Source organism: Bombina bombina, chromosome 7 (assembly GCF_027579735.1).
Source record: "Bombina bombina isolate aBomBom1 chromosome 7, aBomBom1.pri, whole genome shotgun sequence".
Classification (NCBI taxonomy): Eukaryota; Metazoa; Chordata; class Amphibia; order Anura; family Bombinatoridae; genus Bombina; species Bombina bombina.
Genome location: NC_069505.1, coordinates 589,614,176 through 589,634,354, shown reverse-complemented (window position 1 = coordinate 589,634,354; position 20,179 = coordinate 589,614,176). Strand labels below are relative to the sequence as shown.

Below are 20,179 nucleotides of genomic sequence, written 5' to 3'. Positions count from 1 at the left end.
CCCGAGGGCCTTAGCTCTAATAGCTGGCCTCCCCTGCTTCCCCTCCGTACCTGGCCTGGCCGGACAGTGACTCCTGGGCATCCCTTGTCGCGATGTGTCCAAAGGGGGAGACACAAGACCTCGGATCTCACCTCTTCAAGCTGTCGTCCTCAGCTCAGTCACAGTGTGTCTCTCAGAGTCAGTGCATGTGACAGCGTGCGCCACATCTGACTCAGTCACTCTCCCTCTGCGGCTGCGCTTGCATCTCAGTGAGTCTCCAGCCTGCCGCACAGTATGTCCCATCCCTGGAACCGCAGCGGCGGCACTGATTGGCTGATGGGGCATGCAGGGCTCCAGAGGCTGGTATAGACCAGCCTCCATTGGGAGCTGTATGGGCCACGAAGAGGACTCAGAGACTATTGCCAGCAGCCACTGGGTGGCAGTCTCACTCTCCGCCGGCCCATACAAACAAATACATACACATTGCGCAACGGTAGGGCTCACAGCCTCTATCTACTTGCACAATGTGTATGTATTTGATTAGGATTTAAATAAATAATTATGCAGCGCATAAGTTAACACACACAATAAATTAAAATGGGGGTGGGGGGTCACCCGAAAATACCCCCCCCAAAAAAAATTATAAAAAAAAATGTAATTTTTATTTTATTATTATTATTTATTAAATAAGGTGTAATTACACAGATAGGACAGGTGAGGCGCTGCCTCACCTGCCTCCTATGACAGCACGTCACTGCTACAGGTATATGGCAATACCGGTGCTGGGCTCTAAATATAAGGTATTATAATAAATAAGGAGACACAAAGACCCCACAATAGCACTCTAGTCAAATTAAACCTAATTTTATTCACATAGGGAGTTACCCCTTAATATCAGTGACTGCAGGCACTATCATAGCGATAAATACAATAAGTACTATAAATAGTACTATAAATTTTATATGCTAGTGTGTATTACTATACTGAAGTACAAAAAGAACATCAAAACATAAGATAGACCTCAAAAGAAACAGACAAACAAATAGTTCAACACCGCTGTACAGCTGAAAAAGGATAGGACCCAATAAAGACAATAATACTTATCCACAATGTCCGTATCGTCCAGGAAAATCCTGTGAGCTCAGGGATAATGTGTATGTCCAAAAATAGGTGGCCACAGTAATTTTAAGTTAAACCATATAGCATAGTCCGTCTGACTTGATTGAAGAAAATTTATCCAACGCCGAAAAAAAAACAAGCTGATAGGATGTGATACTATCCTCTGCTGCCAAGGATGGACTCTACCAGTTTCAATCTAGCTGGTCTCCGTTTGTGTAGGTGGTACTAAAAGGAGTGTGCAATTTCTTACCTTGGTCAATTCTAGCCACAGAGGAATCGGGAAGTCTTGCCCGATGCATGCTCCTTCACACCATACACGCAATATGCAGTACGTGATTTCAGCCAGTGAAAAAGTAGATTCATACGTCTCTTCTGTTCCCATCGGCGGGTCTTTTAGCAAAATGCTGATGTCCTTAAAAGTGAGAAAAGCCAACGTACGTTTCACCAAAAATTGGCTTCATCCGGGCATATCTAACTTGTACTTAACACTTCCTCTTATAAGGGAAATAAGTGTGTAACGTCCTCCGGAAACTATAGCCAGTGAATATAGATTCCCCTCTTAGCTAGGGAAAAAGAACAAAGCTACAGGGAGTGCAGAATTATTAGGCAAGTTGTATTTTTGAGGATTAATTTATTATTGAACAACAACCATGTTCTCAATGAACCCAAAAAACTCATTAATATCAAAGCTGAATAGTTTTGGAAGTAGTTTTTAGTTTGTTTTTAGTTATAGCTATTTTAGGGGGATATCTGTGTGTGCAGGTGACTATTACTGTGCATAATTATTAGGCAACTAAACAAAAAACAAATATATACCCATTTCAATTATTTATTTTTACCAGTGAAACCAATATAACATCTCAACATTCACAAGTATACATTTCTGACATTCAAAAACAAAACAAAAACAAATCAGTGACCAATATAGCCACCTTTCTTTGCAAGGACACTCAAAAGCCTGCCATCCATGGATTCTGTCAGTGTTTTGATCTGTTCACCATCAACATTGCGTGCAGCAGCAACCACAGCCTCCCAGACACTGTTCAGAGAGGTGTACTGTTTTCCCTCCTTGTAAATCTCACATTTGATGATGGACCACAGGTTCTCAATGGGGTTCAGATCAGGTGAACAAGGAGGCCATGTCATTAGATTTTCTTCTTTTATACCCTTTCTTGCCAGCCACGCTGTGGAGTACTTGGACGCATGTGATGGAGCATTGTCCTGCATGAAAATCATGTTTTTCTTGAAGGATGCAGACTTCTTCCTGTACCACTGCTTGAAGAAGGTGTCTTCCAGAAACTGGCAGTAGGACTGGGAGTTGAGCTTGACTCCATCCTCAACCCGAAAAGGCCCCACAAGCTCATATTTGATGATACCAGCCCAAACCAGTACTCCACCTCCACCTTGCTGGCGTCTGAGTCGGACTGGAGCTCTCTGCCCTTTACCAATCCAGCCACGGGCCCATCCATCTGGCCCATCAAGACTCACTCTCATTTCATCAGTCCATAAAACCTTAGAAAAATCAGTCTTGAGATATTTCTTGGCCCAGTCTTGACGTTTCAGCTTGTGTGTCTTGTTCAGTGGTGGTCGTCTTTCAGCCTTTCTTACCTTGGCCATGTCTCTGAGTATTGCACACCTTGTGCTTTTGGGCACTCCAGTGATGTTGCAGCTCTGAAATATGGCCAAACTGGTGGCAAGTGGCATCTTGGCAGCTGCACGCTTGACTTTTCTTAGTTCATGGGCAGTTATTTTGCGCCTTGGTTTTTCCACACGCTTCTTGCGACCCTGTTGACTATTTTGAATGAAACGCTTGATTGTTCGATGATCACGCTTCAGAAGCTTTGCAATTTTAAGAGTGCTGCATCCCTCTGCAAGATATCTCACTATTTTTTACTTTTCTGAGCCTGTCAAGTCCTTCTTTTGACCCATTTTGCCAAAGCAAAGGAAGTTGCCTAATAATTATGCACACCTGATATAGGGTGTTGATGTCATTAGACCACACCCCTTCTCATTACAGAGATGCACATCACCTAATATGCTTAATTGGTAGTAGGCTTTCGAGCCTATACAGCTTGGAGTAAGACAACATGCATAAAGAGGATGATGTGGTCAAAATACTAATTTGCCTAATAATTCTGCACTCCCTGTATGTACAAATAACACTGTTACAAAATGTATTATATAGTTGTAAACTTAGTGGTCTTTTGCAACATTAAACGTCATGGCTATTAAATATAAATATGCACTTATATTAAATTGTGGTATAAAAACTAGAGATATAATAATCTGCAATAATACTAATCTGTAAATGTAAATTATTAAGAAAATACTACAGGAAATGACCGAGATTGATTTCCTCTTCAGGTCATTTGGGGCTAGTGTGACTAAATTAAAAATCCATCTACTCTCACGTTGGAGAAGTATTCTCTCAATTTTACCCCCCCCATCCTATGCCTAGACATGCTTGGTCAATCCTTATCATCCTGAAATCTTGTGTAGATGAGTTATGGTAGAGTTTAAAATGTCTCGCTATGCTTGAGGTTTGTTATTTATTTTTTCTCTCCGTTTGGAAACCATTTTGAATCCACCTGATTACTGGATATCAATCTGTACACAACATCTGTGTGTCACAGGTCGGATAATATACAAATTCCAACACTAGGGAACAGCATATTTGAGCTTTGGACACTTCCTGTTGCCAACATTAAAGGGACACAACCCCACATTTTTTTTCTTTCATGATTCAGATAGAGCAGCAATTTAGCTACCAATCAGCAGGCGCTACCCAGGTGCTGAACTAAAAATGTGCTGGCTCCTAAGTTTACATTCCTGCTTTTTCAAATAAAGATAGAAAAGAAGGAAGAAAAATTTATAATAGGAGTAAATTAGAAAGTTTCTTAAAATTGCTTACTTTATCTGAATCATGAAGGGAAAATTGGCTGTTGTGTCGCTTTAAGTGGACATTAAAGGGATATTAAACAACAGTGCTTGTTTGGTAAAAAGAAATATGTTAAAGTAAAGCTAAAAGAAACAGATTGTGTAAAAAAAAAAAAAAAAATAAACAGCAAAAACTTACTTGTTACTTACAAAATTAGCACTTAGAATTCCTCAGGATAGCCCCTGCGCTCAGGGAGGGAAGAGTGGAGTCATTTTTTAAACTTAAGTTTCATTCTGCCAGTTCTAAGCATGAGCAAATCTGACTCCCTGTTCATTTATTCTATTCACTTAATACTTAACCAACTCTGGTAGGGAACCCAGCCCTCCTTGTAGGGCTGTGAGATGAAATAGGCACTGCCCAAAATAATTTAAAAATAAATAAATATAAGGTCAAATCAATTTAAATAGATGAATAATACATATTGCAATAATTTATAGTAAGTGACTGTGTAACTGCCATTTATTTTTATTACAACTGTGTATATTTTATGCTTGAAAAACAAAACAAGAAACCAACTCACTGGCTGATAAGGACGAGCCCCAGATATTTTATTGGTGGACCTCGACAAATCTCCACCTGAATGGAAGACGTGCAGATGACTCAAGTGCTGAAACATAATTTTGAGGATCAACGCTCATTTTGGAATGAAACCTTACACATATCCAGCATCTCTTAGATCTGTTTATTTGAAATAATTGTTTTTCTTATCATTTACATAATTTCCTTAAAGGGACAGTCAACACCAGAAATTTTTTGTTTTAAAAAAAGATAGATAATCCCTTTATTACCCATTCCCCAGTTTTGCATAACCAACACAGTTATAATAATATACTTTTTACCTCTGTGATTACCGTGTACCTAAGCATCTGCAGACTGCCCCCTTATTTTAGTTCTTTTAAAAAGACTTGCATTTTAGCCAATCAGTGCTGTCTCCTAGGTAACTCCACGGGCATGAGCTCAATGTTATCTATATGACACACATGAATTTATGTCCTCTAGTGGTGAAAAACTGCATTTAGATAAGAGGCACCCTTCAAGGGCTAAGAAATTAGCATATGAGCCTACCTAGGTTTAGCTTTCAACGAAGAATACCAAGAGCGAGAGAACAAAGCAAAATTGGTGATAAAAGTAAATTGGAAAGTTGTTTACAATTATATGCCCTAATGGAATCGAGAATGTTTATTTTTGACTTGACTATTCCTTTAAAGGGACAGTAAAATCGAAATTAAGCTTTTATGATTCTGATAGCTCATGTCATTTGAAGGCACTTTTAAATTCAGTTATATTTACTATGTTCCCTTGGTGTCTTTTGATGAAAAGCATGTACATAACCTCAGCTGCAGAAATGCACTACTGGGAGCTAGCTGCGTGAAAGGTAGCTATATACATATGCCTCTTGTCGTTGGCTCGCCAGATTTTTTTTGGCTAGCTCCCAGTAATGCACTGCTGCTCTACAATTCTAAAAAAAAATCTAGCAATCATCTATTGCTTTAGATCAAATTCTAATAAACTGTGGGTCGCTGGGAAAACGAAGTTGTTACACGATAGAAGCATATATTGTAGAACGAGAACTCGTGACCCTGCCCAGTGGCTTTTGTTCCAGTTGAAGTTCTGCATAATGCACCTCATCACTCTGAAAAATAAAGTAGGTTATATTTATTAGAGACAAGTACAGTGCACAATTTGTTATTTTTATTTCATATATATGTTACAATAAATGCCTTCCTGGTGAAGAGGTCCTGCTGTGACCAGAGTGTTTTATACTGAGCGGAAATATTAGACCTATTGTAGTGAGTAATCATTTGACCACCCTACTCCTGTTAGAATATTGCACCAGTGTTCTGCTTTATTTTTATCTCCATTTCTTTGAGGTATTCACCACTAAAAACTGTATTTGGAAATCATTGTAGGATTAGTTTTTGTTCCTTCATAGGACTGTTTGGACACAGTGGTTAATATTCACAATTTATTTAATTTTCAGTGGTTTATCCAGAGATCCCAACTGTCTAAAATTTTGCGGGACTCTCCTGCTGTCTCTTCCATAGTTCCCCAGGATATTAGTCTCTGCCAAAGACTTCCCTCTAGCCCAGGAAACTTCCACTTCCCCCCAACTCCCCATACAGTTCTGCCTATTCTCCACCCAAATCCATTCCTGTTCCCAGATCCCCCTGAATAAGTCCCCAACCTCCCAGTGCAGCATCCAGGAAATGTGGCGCACCATATTTAATTTTTAATTTCAAATCAATCAATAGGTGCTACTGACTCCAATTGATTTCTGGGATCACCCCCACCCCTAAAAAATAATAATAATTTAATGTATTACCTTCTCAGGAGACGTATTACAGGTCTCAAGGCAAATATTCTGTGCATTGGATTGGCTAGGAGAGTCTTGTTCCGCTGTAAAACATAAACAATTTCATGGAATAAATCTCTTTTGTTTTTGTTGATGTTTCTAAAGAAGAGAAATGAAAACGTTTTATCGTTTTTGCTTTTGGAAAACTGGATGTTCCTGTACTGGAAGCATCTTAGGTTTGTCACTGTCCACCAATTAGGCAGTTGGGATTTTGTTTTTCAGCCAGTGAGCAATAAATCCTTATAGGGACAGGAAACCCAACATTTTTCTTTCTTTTGAGATTTAGAACATATAATTTTAAAAAATGTTTCCAATTCATTTGTTTTGTTCTCATTGTATTCTTTGTTGTACAGCATACCTATATAGGTAGCCTGCACCTGTCTGAAGTAATATATGGAAGCAGTTTGCACAAACACTGCTGCCATCTAGTGCTCCTTCAAATGTATTACATAGCTAAAAGAATTTGTGCTTTACTGATGTCATATATTTCTCAGATTTTCAACAAAGGATACCAAAAGAACATATCACATTTGATAATAGAAATAGTTTGGTAATTTTTGAAAAATGTTAAAAATATTTTATTTTTTTTAAAGGAAAACTTTTGGGTTCTATATCTCTTTAAGTAACAGCTACACACAAGCAAAATAAACTGCTTTAAAGGGACAGGAAAGACAAGTACAATAATTTTGACTTTCCTATCCCTTTAATGTAACTTTTTAAATGAAAAAAACATATTATTAAAGTTTAACTACTTGAATGGTTAGGTTATACTCGCTTTTTAACAAATACATCATAACGTTACACTGGAATTGGATCTCTAGTTTGTATCCGTAATACATTTAACATATTGTTCACAAGGAAAAACAATAAACTGTTACCTTTTGTTGATTGAAGAGTGACAGACGTTCTTCTGTAAAAAGAAACATAATTATAGACAACAAACACAATATCTTGTCACCTTACTTACATACAAACATATATAGTGGTTTCTTTACCTGCCTTCTAGAATCAGAAATGTTGCAACAATAATAATTGTGACAGAAGTCACCACTGCCATAATGAGAAGAAACATAAATGGAAAAGTCAAGGGTTCTGCAAAGAAAAAGAGAAACTATTATCATGTTTGTATCACAGTGCTGCCTGACAGGGACGAGAGGCAGACTCATAACGCCCTTCTGTCTGTGTCACTGTATTACCCTGCAGGGGGAGGGACACTCATAGCTCCCTTCTGTCTGTGTCACTGTGTCACCCTACAGGGGGAGGGGAAGACTCATAGCTCCCTTCTGTCTGTGTCACTGTATTACCCTGCAGGGGGAGGGACACTCATAACTCCCTTCTGTCTGTCTCACTGTGTCACCCTACAGGGGGAGGGGAAGACTCATAGCTCCCTTCTGTCTGTGTCACTGTATTACCCTGCAGGGGGAGGGACACTCATAACTCCCTTCTGTCTGTCTCACTGTGTCACCCTACAGGGGGAGGGGAAGACTCATAGCTCCCTTCTGTCTTTTGTATGTCACCCTGCAGGGGGAGGGACAGACTCATAACTCCCTTCTCTCTGTGTCACTGTATTACCCTGCAGGGGGAGGGACAGACTCATAACTCCCTTCTGTCTGTGTCACTGTATTACCCTGCAGGGGGAGGGACACGTATAACTCCCTTCTGTCTGTCTCACTGTGTCACCCTACAGGGGGAGGGGAAGACTCATAGCTCCCTTCTGTCTGTTGTGTGTCACCCTGCAGGGGGAGGGACACTCATAACTCCCTTCTGTCTGTCTCACTGTGTCACCCTACAGGGGGAGGGGAAGACTCATAGCTCCCTTCTGTCTGTTGTGTGTCACCCTGCAGGGGGAGGGACAGACTCATAGCTCCCTTCTGTCTGTGTCACTGTATTACCCTGCAGGGGGAGGGACACTCATAACTCCCTTCTGTCTGTCTCACTGTGTCACCCTACAGGGGGAGGGGAAGACTCATAGCTCCCTTCTGTCTGTGTCACTGTGTCACCCTGCAGGGGGAGGGATAGACTCATAGCTCTCTTCTGTCTGTATCACCTGCAGGGGAGGGACCAACTCATAGCTCTCTTCTGTCTGTGTCACTGTGTCACCTGCAGGGGAGGGACCGACTCATAGTTCCCTTCTGTCTGTGTCACTGTGTCACCTTGCAGGAGGAGGGAAAGACTCATAGCTCCCTTCTGTCTGTGTCACTGTGTCACTCTACAGGGGGAGGGGGAAACTCATAGCTCCCTTCTGTCTGTGTCACTGTGTCACCCTGCAGGGAGAGGGGGAGACTCATAGCTCCTTTCTGTGTGTGTCACTGTGTCACCCTACAGGGGGAGAGGGAGACACATATCTCCCTTCTGACTGTGTCACCCTACAGGGTGAGAGGCATACTCATAGCTCCCTTGTGTCTGTGTCACCCTACAGGGGGAGGGACAGACTCATAGCTCCTTTCTGTTTGTGTCACTGTGCCACCCTGCAGGGGGAGGCTCAGACTCATAGCTCCCTTCTGTCTGTGTCACTGTGTCATTCTGCTGAGGGAGGGACAGACTCATAGCTCCCTTCTGACTGTGTCACTGTGTCACCTGCAGGGGGAGGGACAGACTCATAGCTCCCTTATGTCTGTGTCATTTTGTCAACTGCAGGGGGAATCTCAGACTCATAGCTCCCTTCTGTCTGTGTCACTGTGTCACCTGCAGGGGGAGGGACAGACTCATAGCTCCCTTCTTTCTGTGTCACTATGTCATCTTACAGTGGGAGGGGCAGACTCCCTTATCTCTGTGTCACAGTGTCACCTTGCATAACTCCCTTCTGTCTGTGTCACTGTGTCACCTGCAGGGGGAGGGGCAGACTCATAGCTCCCTTCTGTTTGTGTCACTGTGCCACCCTGCAGATGGAGGGACAGACTTATAGCTCCCTTCTGTCTGTGTCACTGTGTCACTTACAGGGGAAGGGACAGACTCATAGCTCCCTTCTGTCTGTCACTGTGTCACCCTGCAGGGGGAGGCTCAGACTCATAGCTCCCTTCTGTTTGTGTCACTGTGTCAGCTGCAGGGGGAGGGACAGACTCATAGCTCCCTTCTGTTTGTGTCACTGTGTCACCCTGCAAGGGGACAGACTCATAGCTCCCTTCTGTCTGTGTCACTGTGTCATTTTACAGTGGGAGGGGCAGACTCCCTTATCTCTGTGTCACAGTGTCACCTTGCATAACTCCCTTCTGTCTGTGCCACTGTGTCATCATGCAGGGGGAGGGACTGACTCATAGCTCCCTTATGTCTGTGTCACTGTGTCACCCTGCAGAGGGAGGGACAGACTCATAGCTCCCTTCTGTCTGTGTCACTGTGTCACCCTGCAAGGGGTGGGACAGACTCATAGCTCCCTTCTGTCTGTGTCACTGTGTCACCCTGCAGGGGAGGGACAGACTCATAGCTCCCTTCTGTCTGTGTCACAGTGTCACCCTGCAGGGGGAAGGACAGACTCATAGCTCCCTTCTGTCTGTGTCACTAAGTCACCTGCAGGGGGAGGGACAGACTCATAGCTCCCTTCTGTCTGTGTCACTAAGTCACCTGCAGGGGGAAGGACAGACTAATAGCTCCCTTCTGTCTGTGTCACTAAGTCACCTGCAGGGGGAGGGACAGACTCATAGCTCCCTTCTGTCTGTGTCATTAAGTCACCTGCAGGGGGAGGGACAGACTCATAACTCCCTTCTGTTTGTGTCACTGTGTCACCTGCAGGGGGAGGGACAGACTCATAGCTCCCTTCTGTCTGTGTCATTAAGTCACCTGCAGGGGGAGGGACAGACTCATACCTCCCTTCTGTCTGTGACACTGTGTCACCTGCAGGGGGAGGGACAGACTCATACCTCCCTTCTGTCTGTGACACTGTGTCACCTGCAGGGGGAGGGACAGACTCATAGCTCCCTTCTGTTTGTGTCACTGTGTCACCTGCAGGGGGAGGGGCAGACTCATAACTCCCTTCTGTTTGTGTCACTGTGTCACCTGCAGGGGGAGGGACAGACTCATACCTCCCTTCTGTCTGTGACACTGTGTCACCTGCAGGGGGAGGGACAGACTCATAGCTCCCTTCTGTTTGTGTCACCTGCAGGGAGAGGGGCAGACTCATACCTCCCTTCTGCCCTTTCCCGTCACCTACTTTTATCTGGCTTCCTCTCTGTTGGCGCGGTTGGTTTGCTAGTTCCCAGGTAATGCTCGGCATTGAGATACGGATATTCCTGTACTTTACATCTCCATAAGCCATGTGTCTTGTTATCGTGAGGATCCAGCGTATAGAAAGACATCTGCTGACACTGGATTTTCTTTTCCACATTTCTTTGATTGAAAGACCATATAAAAGTATAATAGCTCAGTCTCTGGTCTGTCTCTGGCAGGCACAGATCACAAAGCAGGCCGCTATCATTACTTGCCGGTACGATGACCAAAGAGAGAGAGAGAGAAGATGCGGGTAGGCAGTCTATGGGACACAAGAGAGAGAGAGATCACAAATTAATTGTAGTTAAAGCTCTGTCTTTAATATTGCTTCTGAAACAAAAAATAAATCATTTAAAGGGACAGTAAAGTCAAAATGAAACATGCATAATTTAGATACAGCAAGTAATTTTTACTTCAATTATCAAATTTGCTTCGGTCTCTTGATAATCTTTGTTGAAGAGTAAATCTAGTTTGCCTCACAGGAGCGTGCATGTGTCTTTAGTACTCTATGAAAGAAATGTTTGCAACAATGTACAACATTGCTACAAAAAAAAGTTACAAAACCCTGTTGCCAGGGTAAATGTAAAACTTGTTTAAAATTGCATTCTCTGTCTAGACCATTTAATTTTAACTTTACTGTCCCTTTAAAGAGACATGAAACCCGCATTTTTTCTTTCATGATTCAGATATAGAATTTAAAAAAAAAAGTTTACAAATTACTTCTATTATCAAATACAGTATGCTTAGTTGTCATGTTATTCATTGTTGAAGAGAAATCTTGACAGGTAGCGTTCACAATGTCTGGAGGACTACATGACAGGAAATAGTGCTGCCCTCTAGTGCTCTTTCTAATGTATAACATTAGCACTACATGACAGGAAATAGTGCTGCCCTCTAGTGCTCTTGCTAATGTATAACATTAGTAATACATGACAGGAAATAGTGCTGCTATCTAGTGCTCTTGCTAATGTATAACATTAGTACTACATGACAGGAAATAGTGCTACCATCTAGTGCTCTTGCTAATGTATAACATTAGTACTACATGACAGGAAATAGTGCTGCCATCTAGTGCTCTTGCTAATGTATAACATTAGTACTACATGACAGGAAATAGTGCTGCCATCTAGTGCTCTTGCTAATGTATAACATTAGTACTACATGACAGGAAATAGTGCTGCCCTCTAGTGCTCTTGCTAATGTATAACATTATTACTACATGACAGGAACTAGTGCTGCCATCTAGTGCTCTTGCTAATGTATAATATTAGTACTAAATTACAGGAAATAGTGCTGCCATCTAGTGCTCTTGCTAATGTATAACATTAGCACTACATGACAGGAAATAGTGCTGCCCTCTAGTGCTCTTGCTAATGTATAACATTAGTACTACATGACAGGAAATAGTGCTGCCCTCTAGTGCTCTTGCTGATGTATAACATTAGTACTAAATGACAGGAAATAGTGCTGCCCTCTAGTGCTCTTGCTAATGTATAACATTAGTACTACATAACAGGAAATAGTGCTGCCATCTAGTGCTCTTGCTAATGTATAACATTAGTACTACATGACAGGAAATAGTGCTGCCATCTAGTGCTCTTGCTAATGTATAACATTAATACTACATGACAGGAAATAGTGCTGCCATCTAGTGCTCTTGCTAATGTATAACATTAGTACTACATGACAGGAACTAGTGCTGCCATCTAGTGCTCTTGCTAATGTATAACATTAGTACTACATGACAGGAAATAGCGCTGCCCTCTAGTGCTCTTGCTTATGTATAACATTAGTACTACATGACAGGAAATAGTGCTGCCCTCTAGTACTCTTGCTAATGCCCTCTAGTGCTCTTGCTAATGTATAACATTAGTACTACATGACAGGAACTAGTGCTGCCATCTAGTGCTCTTGCTAATGTATAACATTAGTACTAAATGACAGGAAATAGCGCTGCCCTCTAGTCCTCTTGCTTATGTATAACATTAGTACTACATGACAGGAAATAGTGCTGCCCTCTAGTACTCTTGCTAATGTATAACATTAGTACTACATGACAGGAAATAGTGCTGCCATCTAGTACTCTTGCTAATGTATAACATTAGTACTACATGACAGGAAATAGTGCTGCCATCTAGTGATCTTGCTAATGTATAACATTAGTACTACATGACAGGAAATAGTGCTGCTATCTAGTGTTCTTGCTAATGTATAACATTAGTACTACATGACAGGAAATAGTGCTGCCCTCTAGTGCTCTTGCTAATGTATAACATTAGTACTACATGACAGGAAATAGTGCTGCCCTCTAGTGCTCTTGCTGATGTATAACATTAGTACTAAATGACAGGAAATAGTGCTGCCATCTAGTGCTCTTGCTAATGTATAACATTAGTACTACATAACAGGAAATAGTGCTGCCATCTAGTGCTCTTGCTAATGTATAACATTAGTACTACATGACAGGAAATAGTGCTGCCATCTAGTGCTATTGCTAATGTATAACATTAGTACTACATGACAGGAAATAGTGCTGCCATCTAGTGCTCTTGCTAATATATAACATTAGTACTACATGACAGGAAATAGTGCTGCTATCTAGTGTTCTTGCTAATGTATAACATTAGTACTACATGACAGGAAATAGTGCTGCCATCTAGTGCTCTTGCTAATGAATAACATTAGTACTACATGACAGGAAATAGTGCTGCCATCTAGTGCTCTTGCTAATGTATAACATTAGTACTACATGACAGGAAATAGTGCTGCCATCTAGTGCTCTTGCTAATGTATAACATTAGTACTACATGACAGGAACTAGTGCTGCCATCTAGTGCTCTTGCTAATGTATAATATTAGTACTAAATGACAGGAAATAGTGCTGCCGTCTAGTGCTCTTGCTAATGTATAACATTAGCACTACATGACAGGAAATAGTGCTGCCCTCTAGTGCTCTTGCTAATGTATAACATTAGTACTACATGACAGGAAATAGTGCTGCCCTCTAGTGCTCTTGCTGATGTATAACATTAGTACTAAATGACAGGAAATAGTGCTGCCCTCTAGTGCTCTTGCTAATGTATAACATTAGTACTACATAACAGGAAATAGTGCTGCCATCTAGTGCTGTTGCTAATGTATAACATTAGTACTACATGACAGGAAATAGTGCTGCCATCTAGTGCTCTTGCTAATGTATAACATTAGTACTACATGACAGGAACTAGTGCTGCCATCTAGTGCTCTTGCTAATGTATAACATTAGTACTACATGACAGGAAATAGCGCTGCCCTCTAGTGCTCTTGCTAATGTATAACATTAGTACTACATGACAGGAAATAGTGCTGCCCTCTAGTGCTATTGCTAATGTATAACATTAGTACTACATGACAGGAAATAGTGCTGCCATCTAGTACTCTTGCTAATGTATAACATTAGTACTACATGACAGGAAATAGTGCTGCCATCTAGTGATCTTGCTAATGTATAACATTAGTACTACATGACAGGAAATAGTGCTGCTATCTAGTGCTCTTGCTAATGTATAACATTAGTACTACATGACAGGAAATAGTGCTGCCCTCTAGTGCTCTTGCTAATGTATAACATTAGTACTACATGACAGGAACTAGTGCTGCCATCTAGTGCTCTTGCTAATGTATAACATTAGTACTACATGACAGGAAATAGTGCTGCCATCTAGTGCTCTTGCTACTGTATAACATTAGTACTACATGACAGGAAATAGTGCTGCCCTCTAGTGCTCTTGCTAATGTATAACATTAGTACTACATGACAGGAAATAGTGCTGCCATCTAGTGCTCTTGCAAATGTATAACATTAGTACTACATGACAGGAAATAGTGCTGCCCTCTAGTGCTCTTGGTAATGTATAACATTAGTACTACATGACAGGAAATAGTGCTGCCCTCTAGTGCTCTTGGTAATGTATAACAATAGTACTACATGACAGGAAATAGTGCTGCCCTCTAGTGCTCTTGCTAATGTATAACATTAGTACTACATGACAGGAAATAGTGCTGCCATCTAGTGCTCTTGCTAATGTATAACATTAGTACTACATGACAGGAACTAGTGCTGCCATCTAGTGCTCTTGCTAATGTATAACATTAGTACTACATGACAGGAAATAGCGCTGCCCTCTAGTGCTCTTGCTTATGTATAACATTAGTACTACATGACAGGAAATAGTGCTGCCCTCTAGTACTCTTGCTAATGCCCTCTAGTGCTCTTGCTAATGTATAACATTAGTACTACATGACAGGAACTAGTGCTGCCATCTAGTGCTCTTGCTAATGTATAACATTAGTACTAAATGACAGGAAATAGCGCTGCCCTCTAGTCCTCTTGCTTATGTATAACATTAGTACTACATGACAGGAAATAGTGCTGCCCTCTAGTACTCTTGCTAATGTATAACATTAGTACTACATGACAGGAAATAGTGCTGCCATCTAGTACTCTTGCTAATGTATAACATTAGTACTACATGACAGGAAATAGTGCTGCCATCTAGTGATCTTGCTAATGTATAACATTAGTACTACATGACAGGAAATAGTGCTGCTATCTAGTGTTCTTGCTAATGTATAACATTAGTACTACATGACAGGAAATACTGCTGCCCTCTAGTGCTCTTGCTAATGTATAACATTAGTACTACATGACAGGAAATAGTGCTGCCCTCTAGTGCTCTTGCTGATGTATAACATTAGTACTAAATGACAGGAAATAGTGCTGCCATCTAGTGCTCTTGCTAATGTATAACATTAGTACTACATAACAGGAAATAGTGCTGCCATCTAGTGCTCTTGCTAATGTATAACATTAGTACTACATGACAGGAAATAGTGCTGCCATCTAGTGCTCTTGCTAATGTATAACATTAGTACTACATGACAGGAACTAGTGCTGCCATCTAGTGCTCTTGCTAATGTATAATATTAGTACTAAATGACAGGAAATAGTGCTGCCATCTAGTGCTCTTGCTAATGTATAACATTAGCACTACATGACAGGAAATAGTGCTGCCCTCTAGTGCTCTTGCTAATGTATAACATTAGTACTACATGACAGGAAATAGTGCTGCCCTCTAGTGCTCTTGCTGATGTATAACATTAGTACTAAATGACAGGAAATAGTGCTGCCCTCTAGTGCTCTTGCTAATGTATAACATTAGTACTACATAACAGGAAATAGTGCTGCCATCTAGTGCTGTTTCTAATGTATAACATTAGTACTACATGACAGGAAATAGTGCTGCCATCTAGTGCTCTTGCTAATGTATAACATTAATACTACATGACAGGAAATAGTGCTGCCATCTAGTGCTCTTGCTAATGTATAACATTAGTACTACATGACAGGAACTAGTGCTGCCATCTAGTGCTCTTGCTAATGTATAACATTAGTACTACATGACAGGAAATAGCGCTGCCCTCTAGTGCTCTTGCTAATGTATAACATTAGTACTACATGACAGGAAATAGTGCTGCCCTCTAGTACTCTTGCTAATGTATAACATTAGTACTACATGACAGGAAATAGTGCTGCCAGCTAGTACTCTTGCTAATGTATAACATTAGTACTACATGACAGGAAATAGTGCTGCCATCTAGTGATCTTGCTAATGTATAACATTAGTACTACATGACAGGAAATAGTGCTGCTATCTAGTGCTCTTGCTAATGTATAACATTAGTACTACATGACAGGAAATAGTGCTGCCCTCTAGTGCTCTTGCTAATGTATAACATTAGTACTACATGACAGGAACTAGTGCTGCCATCTAGTGCTCTTGCTAATGTATAACATTAGTACTACATGACAGGAAATAGTGCTGCCATCTAGTGCTCTTGCTACTGTATAACATTAGTACTACATGACAGGAAATAGTGCTGCCCTCTAGTGCTCTTGCAAATGTATAACATTAGTACTACATGACAGGAACTAGTGCTGCCATCTAGTGCTCTTGCTAATGTATAACATTAGTACTACATGACAGGAAATAGTGCTGCCATCTAGTGCTCTTGCTAATGTATAACATTAGTACTACATGACAGGAAATAGTGCTGCCATCTAGTGCTCTTGCTGATGTATAACATTAGTACTAAATGACAGGAAATAGTGCTGCCCTCTAGTGCTCTTGCTAATGTATAACATTAGTACTACATAACAGGAAATAGTGCTGCCATCTAGTGCTCTTGCTAATGTATAACATTAGTACTACATGACAGGAAATAGTGCTGCCATCTAGTGCTCTTGCTAATGTATAACATTAGTACTACATGACAGGAAATAGTGCTGCCATCTAGTGATCTTGCTAATGTATAACATTAGTACTACATGACAGGAACTAGTGCTGCCATCTAGTGCTCTTGCTAATGTATAACATTAGTACTACATGACAGGAAATAGCGCTGCCCTCTAGTGCTCTTGCTAATGTATAACATTAGTACTACATGACAGGAAATAGTGCTGCCCTCTAGTACTCTTGCTAATGTATAACATTAGTACTACATGACAGGAAATAGTGCTGCCATCTAGTACTCTTGCTAATGTATAACATTAGTACTACATGACAGGAAATAGTGCTGCCATCTAGTGATCTTGCTAATGTATAACATTAGTACTACATGACAGGAAATAGTGCTGCTATCTAGTGCTCTTGCTAATGTATAACATTAGTACTACATGACAGGAAATAGTGCTGCCCTCTAGTGCTCTTGCTAATGTATAACATTAGTACTACATGACAGGAACTAGTGCTGCCATCTAGTGCTCTTGCTAATGTATAACATTAGTACTACATGACAGGAAATAGTGCTGCCATCTAGTGCTCTTGCTACTGTATAACATTAGTACTACATGACAGGAAATAGTGCTGCCCTCTAGTGCTCTTGCTAATGTATAACATTAGTACTACATGACAGGAAATAGTGCTGCCATCTAGTGCTCTTGCAAATGTATAACATTAGTACTACATGACAGGAAATAGTGCTGCCCTCTAGTGCTCTTGGTAATGTATAACATTAGTACTACATGACAGGAAATAGTGCTGCCCTCTAGTGCTCTTGGTAATGTATAACAATAGTACTACATGACAGGAAATAGTGCTGCCCTCTAGTGCTCTTGCTAATGTATAACATTAGTACTACATGACAGGAACTAGTGCTGCCATCTAGTGCTCTTGCTAATGTATAACATAAGTACTACATGACAGGAAATAGTGCTGCCATCTAGTGCTCTTGCTAATGTATAACATTAGCACTACATGACAGGAAATAGTGCTGCCATCTAGTGATCTTGCTAATGTATAACATTAGTACTACATGACAGGAACTAGTGCTGCCATCTAGTGCTCTTGCTAAAGTATAACATTAGTACTACATGACAGGGAATAGTGCTGCCATCTAGTGCTCTTGCTAATGTATAACATTAGTACTACATGACAGGTAATAGTGCTGCCATCTAGTGCTCTTGCTAATGTATAACATTAGTACTACATGACAGGAAATAGTGCTGCCATCTAGTGCTCTTGCTAAATGTATAACATTAGTACTACATGACAGGAAATAGTGCTGCCCTCTAGTGCTCTTGTTAATGTATAACATTATTACTACATGACAGGAAATAGTGCTGCCCTCTAGTGCTCTTGCTAATGTATAACATTAGTACTACATGACAGGAAATAGTGCTGCCATCTAGTGCTCTTGCTAATGTATAACATTAGTACTACATGACAGGAAATAGTGCTGCCATCTAGTGCTCTTGCTAATGTATAACATTAGTACTACATGACAGGAAATAGTGCTGCCCTCTAGTGCTCTTGGTAATGTATAACAATAGTACTACATGACAGGAAATAGTGCTGCCCTCTAGTGCTCTTGCTAATGTATAACATTAGTACTACATGACAGGAACTAGTGCTGCCATCTAGTGCTCTTGCTAATGTATAACATAAGTACTACATGACAGGAAATAGTGCTGCCATCTAGTGCTCTTGCTAATGTATAACATTAGCACTACATGACAGGAAATAGTGCTGCCATCTAGTGCTCTTGCTAATGTATAACATTAGCACTACATGACAGGAACTAGTGCTGCCATCTAGTGCTCTTGCTAATGTATAACATTAGTACTACATGACAGGGAATAGTGCTGCCATCTAGTGCTCTTGCTAATGTATAACATTAGTACTACATGACAGGTAATAGTGCTGCCATCTAGTGCTCTTGCTAATGTATAACATTAGTACTACATGACAGGAAATAGTGCTGCCATCTAGTGCTCTTGCTAATGTATAACATTAGTACTACATGACAGGAAATAGTGCTGCCATCTAGTGCTCTTGCTAATGTATAACATTAGTACTACATGACAGGAAATAGTGCTGCTATCTAGTGCTCTTGCTAATGTATAACATTAGCACTACATGACAGGAAATAGTGCTGCCATCTAGTGCTCTTGCTAATGTATAACATTAGTACTACATGACAGGAAATAATGCTGCCATCTAGTGCTCTTGCTAATGTATAACATTAGTACTACATGACAGGAAATAGTGCTGCCCTCTAGTGCTCTTGCTAATGTATAACATTAGCACTACATGACAGTAAATAGTGCTGCCCTCTAGTGCTCTTGCTAATGTATAACATTAGTACGACATGACAGTAAATAGTGCTGCCCTCTAGTGCTCTTGCTAATGTATAACATTAGTACTACATGACAGGAACTAGTGCTGCCATCTAGTGCTCTTGCTAATGTATAACATTAGTACTACATGACAGGGAATAGTGCTGCCATCTAGTGCTCTTGCTAATGTATAACATTAGTACTACATGACAGGTAATAGTGCTGCCATCTAGTGCTCTTGCTAATGTATAACATTAGTACTACATGACAGGAAATAGTGCTGCCATCTAGTGCTCTTGCTAAATGTATAACATTAGTACTACATGACAGGAAATAGTGCTGCCCTCTAGTGCTCTTGCTAATGTATAACATTATTACTACATGACAGGAAATAGTGCTGCCCTCTAGTGCTCTTGCTAATGTATAACATTAGTACTACATGACAGGAAAGAGTGCTGCCATCTAGTGCTCTTGCTAATGTATAACATTAGTACTACATGACAGGAAATAGTGCTGCCATCTAGTGCTCTTGCTAATGTATAACATTAGTACTACATGACAGGAAATAGTGCTGCCCTCTAGTGCTCTTGGTAATGTATAACAATAGTACTACATGACAGGAAATAGTGCTGCCCTCTAGTGCTCTTGCTAATGTATAACATTAGTACTACATGACAGGAACTAGTGCTGCCATCTAGTGCTCTTGCTAATGTATAACATAAGTACTACATGACAGGAAATAGTGCTGCCATCTAGTGCTCTTGCTAATGTATAACATTAGCACTACATGACAGGAAATAGTGCTGCCATCTAGTGCTCTTGCTAATGTATAACATTAGTACTACATGACAGGAACTAGTGCTGCCATCTAGTGCTCTTGCTAATGTATAACATTAGTACTACATGACAGGGAATAGTGCTGCCATCTAGTGCT

The 20,179-nt window shown here is 40.7% G+C and overlaps 1 protein-coding gene across 1 annotated transcript in view; it reads right to left on the bottom strand.

The window, feature by feature from the left end:
* Positions 1–4,699: 4,699 nt before the first annotated feature.
* LOC128636129 (uncharacterized) overlaps positions 4,700–20,179 on the bottom strand; it is a 104,561-nt gene continuing 89,081 nt past the window's right edge. The window contains exons 3-7 of the mRNA XM_053689187.1: positions 10,534–10,851; positions 7,385–7,481; positions 7,268–7,299; positions 6,360–6,433; positions 4,700–5,669 (exon numbers count right to left, since the gene is read on the bottom strand). Of these exons, the coding sequence (XP_053545162.1) occupies positions 5,574–5,669; positions 6,360–6,433; positions 7,268–7,299; positions 7,385–7,481; positions 10,534–10,851 (617 nt within the window). The 3' untranslated portion in view covers positions 4,700–5,573. The remainder of the gene's footprint in view (positions 5,670–6,359; positions 6,434–7,267; positions 7,300–7,384; positions 7,482–10,533; positions 10,852–20,179) is intronic.